The sequence below is a fragment of the Podarcis filfolensis genome, assembly GCF_964270895.1.
Source record: "Podarcis filfolensis genome assembly, chromosome: 18".
NCBI classification, from domain to species: domain Eukaryota; kingdom Metazoa; phylum Chordata; class Lepidosauria; order Squamata; family Lacertidae; genus Podarcis; species Podarcis filfolensis.
Window position 1 is genome coordinate 2,003,218 of NC_139622.1, and position 12,538 is coordinate 2,015,755.

Below are 12,538 nucleotides of genomic sequence, written 5' to 3' on the forward strand. Positions count from 1 at the left end.
ATGGGGAGGGGGCAGGTGAAGCAGAGCCCAATTTCAGGTGCCCTCAAGAGCCACCTGTCGCATTCCAGGAAGGTGGGATCTCATGCACGGGCAAACACTCCCTCCGAGGGGTCAAGGCCCCGTGCCACACTGGGAAATCCCACACCTTCCAAAAATCCCAGGTGGTTCTCTTGCTATCCAAACCTAGAAGAATCTCCTCCCTTCCTCACCATAAACTTTTTTATGCTGCTTCTCCTCTGGAACTCCATGCCACTGGCTGCTCAGAATTCAACTAGAACTGTCGCTTAGCACTTCAGAAGCATTGCTAAGTATTAAAATGGTGGCTTTATTTTTAACAAACGCTCCCTGCTCAATGTGAAGCTTCCCTTCTCTCCTCCTCCTCCTTCTCCAGGCCAAGGGACTGTTCACACTCCCTCCTCCGCACGCTCTGCTGATCCATCTGCGCCCAGACCGAGGAACATGGCGTCCTCCACCCCCCAGATCCACCTGCCTGTCCCTTTTACCCAGGAGGAGCTGCCAAGGAGCAGCTGGTGGGGTACTGCAATGCTCCTGCTTCTTCACCTGCCCCACACCTGGTGACAGGTATGGGAGAGGTGGGCAGGCTCAAAACAATTTCATGGGCCAAATAAGGGCCCTGCTGGGCCTCGTTTTCAGAGGTTCCCCCGCCTGGTCTACATCCCAATGAGTCGGTTCAATTCCTAGAGAACTGGCCCATCCCCCGCTGCAGGGTTTTTGGAGGAACAGGACACCTGGCCTGCTTACCTGCTGGGACGTCAAACTGAGGGCTGGGCTGGTCAGCTCCGTCTTATCCTGCGACTTCTCCCTTGCCAGGCGAGCGGCTTCCTTCACCTCCTGAAACTTCTCTGCAAACTAAGCAGGGAAAACAAAACGGAGTGCTTCGGCCGCCATCTTGGATATTTGTAAAATGGATCAAAAAAGAGGCCCTGCCCTCTTCTACCTTGCTAGCTGTACAGCACCCTTTAACTCCTTTTTTATAATTTAATTTTTTAATTAGATTTCCCCAAAGTTTCCAAAGCTGCTAGTTAGGAGAACAAGAGCCAGAGAGTTGTGTGAGAGCTGGAAGCTGGAGACGCAGAGACCTGCTTGCTCTGTGCTGGACCCAAAGCTGTGACTAAAGCAAGATCTCTCGGGGTGCGAATGCTGTGAGCCCCACTTACAATGCTCAGGTCGTACTCATGTGCAGGACACCGCAGTCTCTGCCGCGATTCCTTCCGACACTGAGCCCTGGTCGAGCAATTGGAACCTCCTGGAATTTCTCACTGCTCAGAGATTAGGGTAGTCTGTCGCTTTGCACTGTGTGTTAAGTTTAATACCTTTCCTTTTCCTGCCCCTGAGTTCTTACCTGGGAGAGGTGCTGCTCAGAGGCAAATCCCAGGCCATAGACGGTATTTGCCCTGCTGTCGGCCCACTGGCCGAATTTCTGTGAGGTCTTCGTGAACGTCATGTTGGGGGTGATGGTGCTGTTGATGATGGCCTTTGGGGAGCAGAGAAAGGCAAGCGTTTTAAGGGTCTCCTTCGGCCTCAGGTCACGAGAAAGTGGCTAGAGCAAAGCTTTCCTCCCTTTCTCAGAATACTAGAATTTGCAGACACCCAAGGAAGCTGAGGGATGGGAGACTCAGGGCAGAGGAAAGAAAACATTTCTTCGTGCAACGCAGAGTTGAACAGAGGAACTCCCTGCCACAGTGATGGCCAACAACTTGGCTTTGAAAGAGGATTGCATGGAGGAGAGAGCTGGCAAAGGTTACTGGCCATGATGGCTGTGCTCTGTTTCTACAGATTATCTCTTTTTTTCTTTTTTTTAAAAGCTTTTCCAAAATGCATGCCTATAATGGGGTTTGTTTTCTCCTGCTCTCGCCGCCTCTCTCACCTTGGTGCCTCCCACACTGATGATTCGGTAGACGTTGCGTGTGGCATCGTAGAAGTAGGAGACGGTCAGCGCGTGCTTGCTGGTGGGGATCCAGTTCCTCTTGGTGGCCGGGTCGATCTGGAAGATGTGAGCCCTGGTGCTGAAGATCGGCTGCTCCCTGCAAAGGAGGGCGGGAGCAGAAGGGGGTGCTGAGCAGCGGCTGAGATTGGCAGCCAGCAATTGCTCCCCCCCCCAGGCCACCTCATGAGCTCTCCTGCTTAGTGCCACGCTATATCTGAGAGACCTTATTCCCTGCAATGAACCTGCCTGGGCTCTGAGGTCTCGGGGCAGAGGGTCCTCTCTTGGTACCACCACCCTCTCTGCAGGACGGTGGCTTCTTGGTTGCTCCCAGACAGCTTGGGAACTCTCCGTTCCTAGAGAAATTAGACCAGCTCCCTTTTTGTCACTCACCTTTGGTCCCTTTCCCCAATAACGAAGCTAAGTTTCTAGTCCTCATTCTTCTGAATCAAAGGCTATAGGGAGATAGGAATCGGAGGGTTGATCTCCCAGCTCTAATGATTCAGCTATACCCATTCCCTGGAAACTGAACCCCCTCCCCACCAAGCAACGATCGACTTATGGCAGCTCAAAGCTCAAAATCAAAAGAGGGATTTCAAAGTCTTGGCCTTTGTTAGTTCGAATGTTAACACAGAGACACGGGGGAGCAGAGCACGGAGATTAAGGCAAGGCTGTTACCTAATTGTTGACATTGGTTAATTCTGACCGAAGCAGATGGTTAGGTGACAAGTGGGGGTTGGGAGAGGGGTCTGAGGACGGTCATCAACCATCAGGGTAGTCCTTTCTGTCCCTGGGCGAAATTCCCAGTTTGGCTGGGGTCTGGCGGGCGATTCATTTCCTAGCGATGGAAAATGACGGCTGTTAATTGACACACAAAACACAGGAGAGAAAGAGACTGAGGCAGAAAGCAATATTGCTGAGCAAGAGCCGGCCAGAGGTTTTCTGAGCTGTTAATCTGTAATGATTTTGGGCCACTTAGGAAGAAGCGGGAAGGAGGGAGAGACAGACACAGAGAGAATCAATCTTTGCAATCCCTATATACTGGGCTCCCGTGTCTCAGGGAGATTTAGATTTCCTGACACCTAGAGAGGTGAATGCGTCAAGAGTTAGCGACACAATGTTGCATCTCTGCTTCCTTTGCTGCATGGAAGTATTTTTTTAAAAAATGGTAGGTGATGATGATGATGGTGGTTCTTAATTGAATTTGCATGCAGCCCTTCATCCGCAGATCTCAGGGCTGTTCACAACAAAAAAATACAATAGAAAGCAACAGTAGTTGAAAGTCTGCTGAGAGGCTTGGTGTGGGCAGCAGACCTGGTCCCTTGCAGCCTGCCACAGCAAAGCACATTTGGGAATCAGAGGAGCAGCGAACCACAGATTAAAAACAAACCAACGCAAGATGATACAGTGGTACCTCGTGTTACGGATGGGATCCGTTCCGGAGGCCCATCCGTAACGTGAAATGCCCGCAACTCAAAGCGCTGCGTCTGCGCAGGCGCACGGCGCGATTTGGCGCTTCTGCACATGCGTGAGCAGCAAAACCTGGAAGCAACCAGTTCCGGTACTTCCGCAGGATGTAACGCGAAAAGACACAACATGAAGCGGATGCAACACAAGGTATGACTGTACAATGGAACCATCGTTTTCAAGACAACCCTAGTCATAAGCCGGGCAAATCTGGAACTAGACTTGATAACACTGGTATCTTTTAGTTGGACTTTGAGATTTTAGTTTACAGAAAAGCCGAGTAGGAGTTAATGAAATTATGCATGACATGAAGAAAGTGGACAGAGGAAAGTTTTTCTCCCTCCGAACATGAGAACTTGTGGACATCCAAGGAAGATTCTGAACAGGTAAAAGTCCTTCTCCACACAGCACATAGTTAACTGCGGAACTCCCTCCCACAGGAGATGGCTTCAGAAGAGGAGAACACAAATCCATGGAGGAGGAGACAGCTATTGATGGCCACTAGCCAAGATGGCTCTGCCTCCACAGTCAGAGGCTTTTGAATACCAGTCGCTGGGAGTCACAGGCGGGGAGAGGGCTTGTGTTCAAATCCTGCTTGCCGGTTTCCCACAGGCAACAATTTGACCACTGTAAGAAGAAGATGCTGTACTAGCTGGGCTGTCGGCCCGATCTAGCAGAGCTCCTCCTATGCTTTTATTTTAGCCCACTCATTCTCCGTGCCGCTTTCAAAGTTTTGTCTGTCATCTTTTAATTTGCACCTGCCGTTCTAACTGCTCTCTCTGGCTTTAAATATATTATAAAACAGAATGAAGAAATATTTACCAAGAAGGAAACACACACATACATAGCTGGGATGGTTCCCTTCGCTCTTCTTCACAATACCTCACTGAGCAGGAGCAGTCTATCTGAGGAGTGTGGGCTCTGAATTTCAGCAGCTACTCTTAAATCACCCTCATATAACCCCCAGCCCGGCTCTTGATGCAGGTTCCTGGTAAGGAGATGCATCTGTCCAGAGAAATTACACGATTTATTGTCATAACCTGGTCTTTGCTTTGAGACGGCTCCCGTGTTTGTGGTCCGAAATTGCACCTTTGGGTCATGAACTTACGCCAGTGGCTCTCAAACTTGTTTCTCTGAGAATAAAAATGTGCTTGCCCCACACTGATTTTTGTTGTTGCTGACAAGAAGCATCTTGAAAAACAAAAAGAAACCATTCCTAGCAGTGCTTGGTTTATAACACAACCGCTACTGCTTTATAATATGATCAGAGGACACCCAGAAGGTATTAAACAAGGCGGCTACAAAAGGGCACAAATCATTTCCTCACAACCTCACAATGAATATGATACCAGCGTCACACAACAAATGTAACTGACCAGTGGGCAGGGCTCTGGAACTGAAAACAGAGATGATAGATGCACCTTTGCGATCCATGAAAATCTTCCAATAAAAACAATTATATATATATATATATATATATATATATATGTATGTGTGTGTGTGTGTGTGTGTATGTATAAATGGATGGTATTTCGTCTTCTTCTTTGTATATTATTTTACTCTGTGTGCTTGTAAATGGATGGTATATATATATGGTATATATAAATGGTATATATAAATGGATGGTATTTCGTCTTCTTCTTTGTATATTATTTTACTCTGTGTGCTTGTAAATGGATGGTATATATATATGGTATATATAAATGGTATATATAAATGGATGGTATTTCGTCTTCTTCTTTGTATATTATTTTACTCTGTGTGCTTGTAAAGGTAAAGGTAAAGGGACCCCTGACCATTAGGTCCAGTCGCGGACGACTCTGGGGTTGCAGCGCTCATCTCGCTTTCTTGGCCGTGGGAGCCAGCATACAGCTTCCTGGTCATGTGGTCAGCAGGACTAAGCCGCTTCTGGCGAACCAGAGCAGCACACGGAAACACCGTTTACCTTCCCGCCGGAGCGGTACCTATTTGTCTACTTGCACTTTGACGTGCTTTCGAACTGCTAGGTGGGCAGGAGCTGGGACCGAGCAACGGGAGCTCACCCCGTGGTGGAGATTCGAACCCCTGACCTTCTGATCGGCAAGTCCTAGGCTCTGTGGTTTAACCCACAGCGCCACCCGTGCTTGTAATTGTGTACTTTTCATTTTTCAATAAAGAATATATATAAAAAGTAGGTATACAAACTCAGAGGCAGAGCTTGCTTCTGTTGGGTAATCTCTGGGTAGTGGCTCCCTGGTTGTGGAAAGCTCTCCCCAGAGAGGTTCACCTCTGACACCTTCATTCTATATTTTTAGGCACCAGGCAAAAACGTTCCTCTTCAACCAGGCCTTTGGGTGATTAATATCCTTCTGTGGGAAGGGGGTTATTATGGACTTGCTGTTTTGGTTCAATTATTTACTTGTGTTTTATCTTGTATTTTCTTCTGTGAACCACACTGAGATCTTTTAATGAAGTCTGGTATTTAGTAGTAGTAGTAGCAGCAGTAATAATAATAATAATAATAATAATAATAATAATAATAATAATATAGTGAGTCTAATTTGAGACAAACTCATTTCCTCATCAACACAAACAGCCTTGCTGTTTTCTGATCTTTCATATTTGTTCTCAGTATCGCTAGATGCTCTCTTATTTTGAAAAGATTCTGACCCACATTCTGCAAATAAATAAAAATGTATTTTGATACTAAACTACCCTGAAATGCTTAGATGTTTCTCTGATCACCCTGGGATCTTCCCGCCACACTTGCCACCCTCTCCTGGCGCACCACACCCCCGGAGGCAGGGTTTGGAGGTCCCAAGCGGCAGGGATTGATCTGCCGACTGTGTGACTCCCACACCGACTTCCATGACAGGCGCACATTCCAGCAAGCCATGTCCCCCGCCCACCCCCAGTCTGCAGGCTGCCTTTTTCTCTCTTTCGTTCTTTGGCTTGCTTACAGATGCTTCCAATCAGCCGTTCTGGCTGCAGACAATGGCTCTTGCTCCGCTGCCAGAAACGATCTCCCTTTGCTGATTTCTTTATGCCAGGCTGCTCTTTAAAAAAGGAGAGGAAGGCAAAGAGGAGCAGCCCAGCCTGGTCAGTTGGCAACCCCATCTGGGAATCAAAACAAGGCCAAAGGAAGGAAGCCGGGGTGGTTTGGGGTTCGAGATCTAATGCACAAAAGGCTTCCTCCATATCCTGCAACATTTATCTGATGAAAATAGGGACATCCTATTTAGCGGTGGTAGTAGTAGTAGTAGTAGTAGTAGTAGTAGTAGTTATATCCTGCCCTTCTGACTGTGTTGCCCCAGCCACTCTGAGCGGCTTACAACATACTGTATACAGAAACATAATACAGTCATACCTCAGGTTAAATAAGCTTCAGGTTGAGCATTTTCAGGTTGCGTTCCGCAGTAACGGAACGGGTTACTTCCGGGTTTCGCCGCTCGCACATGCGCAGATGCTCAAAATGACGTCACACGCAGAAGCGGTGAATTGCGGCACGCACAGATGTGGGTTACGTTTATACCCCGCCCATCTGGGCAGCTTCCAGCAAAATATTAAAATATAATAATTCATCAAATATTAAAAGCTTCCCTAAAGAGGGCTGCCTTCAGATATCTTCTAAAAGTCTGGTAGTTGTTTTTCTCTTTGACATCTGGTGGGAGGGCGTTCCACAGGGCAGGCGCCACCACCGAGAAGGCCCTCTGCCCTGTAACCTCACTTCTCTCAGGGAGGGAAGCGCCAGAAGGCCCTCGGTGCTGGATCTCAGTGTCCGGGCAGAACGATGGGGATGGAGACACACCTTTAGGTATACTGGGCCAAGGCCGTTGAGGGCTTTAAAGGCCAGCATCAACACTTTGAATTGCACTCAGAAATGTACTGGGGGCCAACATAGATCCTTTAGGATCGGTGTTATATGGTCATGGCAGCAGCTCCCAGTCATCAGTCTAGCTGCCACATTCTAGAGTAGTTGTAGTTTCCGGGTCACCTTCAAAGGTAGCCCAACGTAGAGCACATAATAAGAGAACATAATAAAACATTACACATTAAAAAACTTCCCTATGCACGGCTGCCTTCAGATGTTTTCTAAATGTTGTATAGTTACTTATCTCCTTGACTCGAGGGTTGCATGACACTCCAACATTTCTCTGATGAGAACAGGGAAATCCTAAGGAAAAGTGGGACATTCCAGGCAGTGGTGTTGCAAGGGGGGCGGGGGGGGGGGCGATGGGCCCCAGGTGCCATGTCTGGAGGGGTGACAAGGCGGCACCCTGTGGGAGCTCGCCCCGCCATCCCTGGGTGTGACGTTGCGATGAGTGCCATATGTGGAGGATCCTCCGTTTGTGGCTGCAGCTGCAAAAGCAGAGTATCCCACCACCGTCCCTACGGCGTTCGAGCAGCGCCAGCAGCAAACCGCTATGTATAACATGCATGCACCCTATGTAGCGACGCCACACATAGTGGTGCAACGCGTGCGAAGCCGGCCGTTTGCCCCGCCCCAGGTGTCGGTTAGCCTTCATTCACCCCTGATTCCAGGATCAAATCAGAAACCAGGACGGCTTCTGTAAATCCGAGGCTGTCCCTGGAAAATAGGGACACTGGGGGTGGGGGGGTCTGCTTCTTTCCCACAAATGTTCAGACTGGATATGCAAACACTGATGTAGGACTGGCCTGCACCTCCCATATTGTTAAGCACAGAATCTGTGTGAGATTGCAGACCTGGGAAAACTTTTTTTCAGGATCATATCACAAAATCACATGAGAGCATGGAACCCCAATTGGCTGCCATGCTCTTGCAATTAAAAATGGGACGCCCCATTTCCCCCCCATGACAGTTGCAATGTAAAATATAGGAATATAGGTAGATGCCTTATACAGTGGTACCTCGGGTTACAAACACTTTGGGTTACAGACTCCCCTAACCCAGAAATAGTACCTCGGGTTAAGAACTTTACCTCAGGATGAGAACAGAAATTGTGCAGCGGCGGCAGCGGGAGGCCCCATTAGTTAAAGTGGGATCTCAGGTTAAGAATGGTTTCAGGTTAAGAACAGACCTCTGGAACGAATTAAGTTCGTAACCAGAGGTACCACTGTACTTTATGCTTTATTATGTTTTCAAAGATCTTGTAAGCCACCGAAAGTGGCTTGGATAATAATAACAACAGCAGCAGGAACAATAACAATAGCAATAACAATTATTATTATTATTATTATCATCATCATCATTATTATTATTATTATTATTATTATTATTATACCATCTGAATTTGTCAATATTCAATCAACATATTACCCTGCAAAAGAGCAACAATCTGAAAGTGACCAGGGGCAGACTTTGGACTTTCAAATTTCGGCAAGTCCAAAATTCCCCATGCCCCAACCTCCTGTTCTGCATGCCTACTATGTCCTAGTTGCAGCGCCCCCACTCAGCGGTCGCACTCCCTCTGATCTGCCTCCAAAGCTTCATTAACTACGAACTCCAAAATCTGGGATCCTGTCGAATCTGGTGCCAAAGTTTTGCAGTCATTTTGCAGCAAAACCCCCATGTTTTGCAGGACCCCACAAACGTGGGGTTTTCGCTGCAAAACAACTGCAAAGCTTTGGCGATCCCATATTTTGAGGTTTGTAGTTAAGGATGTCTGCCTCCAAAGTGGCCCTTGACAGAGGACAGAGCAGGACCAGTTAAGCAGGTGGACGTCACGCGAAGCAGCCGCTGGGACTGCAGCTTTGCAGTCTCGACATGCTCAGCCCAGGACATTCTTCGAAGCATCCCAGCAGCCTCTGGTTGCCTGGAGGCCATGGGAAAGTGCTTCACGCACGGCTGCGGAGGGCTTTGAAGAGGCACTTAGAAACCAGCCGGCCACCAGCAGGGCCTGGCGGGGAGAAAGGAGCGTCTCCGCATGTGAGCGGGTGTGCGTGTCCTGGGGCAGAGGGGCGTGTGCACGCGTGCGTGCATGCGAGAGAGCATTTTCCTCCGCATGCCGGCTCCTCGGGACTCTTGAAGCGTGCAAGATTGGCGCTTGATTGTTCGCTGAGAGAGAGAGAGAGAGAGAGAGAGAGCAAGGATGCTGGGAGCATAGCAAAGAGAAATGAATGGATCTCTTTTTAGATATAAAAGGAGCAGGACAAAGGACAGTGAGGAGATGGGAATGGCAGGGGGGACATGCTGATAAAACCAGCCTCAGGGAGAGAGGAGGCATCACAGCGCAAAGGGGAACTGGTCAGAGCATGCAGGACCACAGCGGTGAAGCTTTTGCTGCTAGGGGCTGCCTGGCCACAGTGGATGGAGCCAAGGGCCACAGGGTCCCCTTTGTCTGGCTGCATACACACCACACATTCAAAGCATGCTTTCATCCCAACCCTAGAATTCTGGGAGCTGTAGCACAAGCCCCCATGGCACCTTAGCACCCAGCACCTTTAGAAAACTACAGTTCCCATGGTTCCTTTTTGGGGGGATAAATGTATGCTGTGCATGGGTTTCTGGCAAAAAACCCTTTCTGCTGCCCCTTGCACCTCTCTTCCTTGTCACATACCGGTACACGAAAGGGATGGCATATGGTTTTGGGGGTGCAGGTTGCTCACCCCCCAATAAAAAGTAAACCCGGAGTTGATGCTGTTGCACCCAGGTCCTCATTGCAGGCTTCCCATGGGGGCAACTGGTTGGCCACTTTGAGAACAGGACGTTGGGCTAGACAGGCCACTGGCCTGATCCTGCCACAGGGGTCTTCTTACAACCTTGCTCCTGGGGAAGCGCTCCAGTGCAAAGCTGGGACAGAATCATAGAATTGTAGAGTTGGAAGGGATACTGAGGATCATCTAGCCCACCCCCTGCAATGCAGCTGTTCCCTACGGGGATTGAACCTGCAGTCTTCGCATTAACATCAGCAACATGCTCTAACCAGCGGAGACTCCAAATCTCACGGCCGTGGGTTCAAGCCCCACATTGAGCAAAAGATTTCTGCAATGCAGTGGGTTGGACTAGATGGCCCTCGGGAGCCCATCCAACGCTACAGTTCTGTGCTTCTATGGCAATGCACCCAGCCTTCCCTTTTCCACGGTAACTTTCAAGCCTGTTTAAAAATAGCCTCCGAACGCTCTCAGGTCAGGCCAGCCGCCTCTCCTTCTCCCCGTTTTCTTCTCTGAGCTCAGAGGCTTTGCAGCAATAGATGCTGACAATGCCTGACTTTGCTGGTCTCTGTGTGTGTGTGAGGGTGGGGGGGCTGAGATATTTCCACCCAGCCACATGGAAATAAATGCCATTTGCAGAGAAAAATCCACTGCACAGCTACTCCACAGGCAAATTTTCCCTTGCCCTGGTTCCCTCAGGTTTTTCAAAGCGACTATTTTAAAAGCAGGAATGGGTAAAAAAAGGAAGAGATGAAAGAGTGGAGGAGGTAGAGAAAGGACTACAGCAACCTCTGCCATCCAGCCATGTGTGTAACTGCATCTCTTCCTGTCCACACTTCCTCCCGCCCCCCTTCATTAACTCTGCTTCTCTCCTGGCCACCTTCCCCCAGACATCAGCAGCTGCCAGGCCAAATCCCTTTCCTCACCGAAGCCCCATCTGCATGCCTTGGTTTCGTATCCTGGCCTTCCTCCGATGAGCTGGATAGCTCAATTGGCAGAGCAAGAGATTCTTAATCTCAGGGTTGGGGGTTTGAGTTCCACCTGGGGCAAAAAGGTTCCTGCATTGCAGGGGGTTGGACTAGATGACCCTCAGGGTCCCTTCCAACTCTAAAGTTCCATGAATCAAACTCTGGGCGGGGCAAGAAAGGCCACTGGGAGTGGGCAGACCTTTTTGGACCCTGGGGTCACAGCCTGCAATGGATAAATGCTTTAAATTCTGCTAGCTTCTCTGAAAAGGGATGCAAAGCAATCTCTAGGGGACTAAGAACAGCCTTGCAGGATCAGACCAGAGGGGGCCCATCTAGTCCAGTGGTGGGGAACCTGCAGGCAGGATCCTGTGCACAAGAGCGATGCTTTTCCCCTCCCCTTCTGTGGTTTCCAGCCACTGATACTCAGAACAGAAGCATTACTTCTGAATAGGCAGGGCAGAGCCTTCACCTAACATGAATTTGCCACCTTCCCCAGCAACTTGCATTCCACGTTAAGCAAAAGATTCCTGCATCACAGCAGCTAGATGACCCTCATGGTCCCTTCCAGCTCTACAATTCTATGAGTGGCAGACTGACTTCTGCATACGGAGGACGCATCCAGCTGCCGTGGCTAATAGTCTATCCTCCTCTACGAATTTACCGAATCCACTTTTAGAGCAATCAGACTGAGTGGCTGCTAGTTCCACAGACTAGCCTGGTCTCGTGGGAAGTGCTTTTTCATTCTATTCTTTTTCAAGACCCCAGTAAATCCCCCTTGGGGAAAGAAAGGAAGGCTTTTTGCACATCCAGTATAACCTGATCTACTCTTCCCTGCCAAAAAGCTGAAAGGGGGTCGCTGGGCTCCTGTTGCCAGCACCCCCCCCTCTCTCTCCTTCCAACTTTTAAGCAGGTGCTCAGCAGCATCCCTGACCACATGAGTTATTAAAATAGTACTACTCCTCTCCCCCCCTGCAATTTCCAAACTACCCCTCCCTGCTGTGTCTAAAGGGGGCGTGAGGGGAGGAAGGAGATTCTGATTGGTCTCTGCTGACCACCTCACTCATCCAATGGGAGGCTTTGCATGGGGGGGGGCTGCTAGGAAGAGGGAAAGCGAGAGAAGGTGGAAACCACCAGTGGGCTGAACAGATCTTGTGCATTCATTCCCTTCATCCCTCTCCTGCAACCTCCAATCTGCAAATCTCCCTCGGGGCCATCTTTTCTGCAACCTCAAAAATCTGCCTCTTCTTCAGGTTTGGTGAATTGTGCCTTTGCCTCACCAGATCCCTGCTCATGCCCTCCTGTGTGCCTCTGCCCCTTCCTCCCCTCTTCTCTGAATTTCATCCCTGCCCTTGGCCTGAGAGACCCTCTCCTTGGGTGCCACAGCTGGGGGGGGGCAGACACATCCCGACATGGGTGAAATTCCAGCCTGGAGCACAAAATCATAGAATCATAGAATTGTAGAGTTGGAAGGGACCCTGAGGATCATCTAGTCCAACCCGCAGCAATGCAGGAATAGGCAGCTGTCCCTTCGGGGATCAAACCTGCA

At 49.3% G+C, this 12,538-nt stretch overlaps 1 protein-coding gene across 4 annotated transcripts in view; it reads right to left on the bottom strand.

Annotated features, from left to right (window-relative positions):
- The window catches only part of HOMER3 (homer scaffold protein 3), a 36,001-nt gene that overhangs the window by 15,125 nt on the left and 8,338 nt on the right, over positions 1-12,538 (bottom strand). For 2 of the 4 annotated variants that reach the window (XM_083594811.1, XM_083594812.1), the window contains 4 exons: positions 2,624-2,783; positions 1,889-2,045; positions 1,364-1,495; positions 763-870 (listed from right to left, as the gene is read on the bottom strand). In XM_083594811.1, coding sequence (XP_083450937.1) covers positions 763-870; positions 1,364-1,495; positions 1,889-2,045; positions 2,624-2,637 — 411 coding nt within the window. In that variant the 5' untranslated portion in view covers positions 2,638-2,783. The remainder of the gene's footprint in view (positions 1-762; positions 871-1,363; positions 1,496-1,888; positions 2,046-2,623; positions 2,784-12,538) is intronic. The other 2 variants (XM_083594814.1, XM_083594813.1) reach the window with 1 other exon arrangement.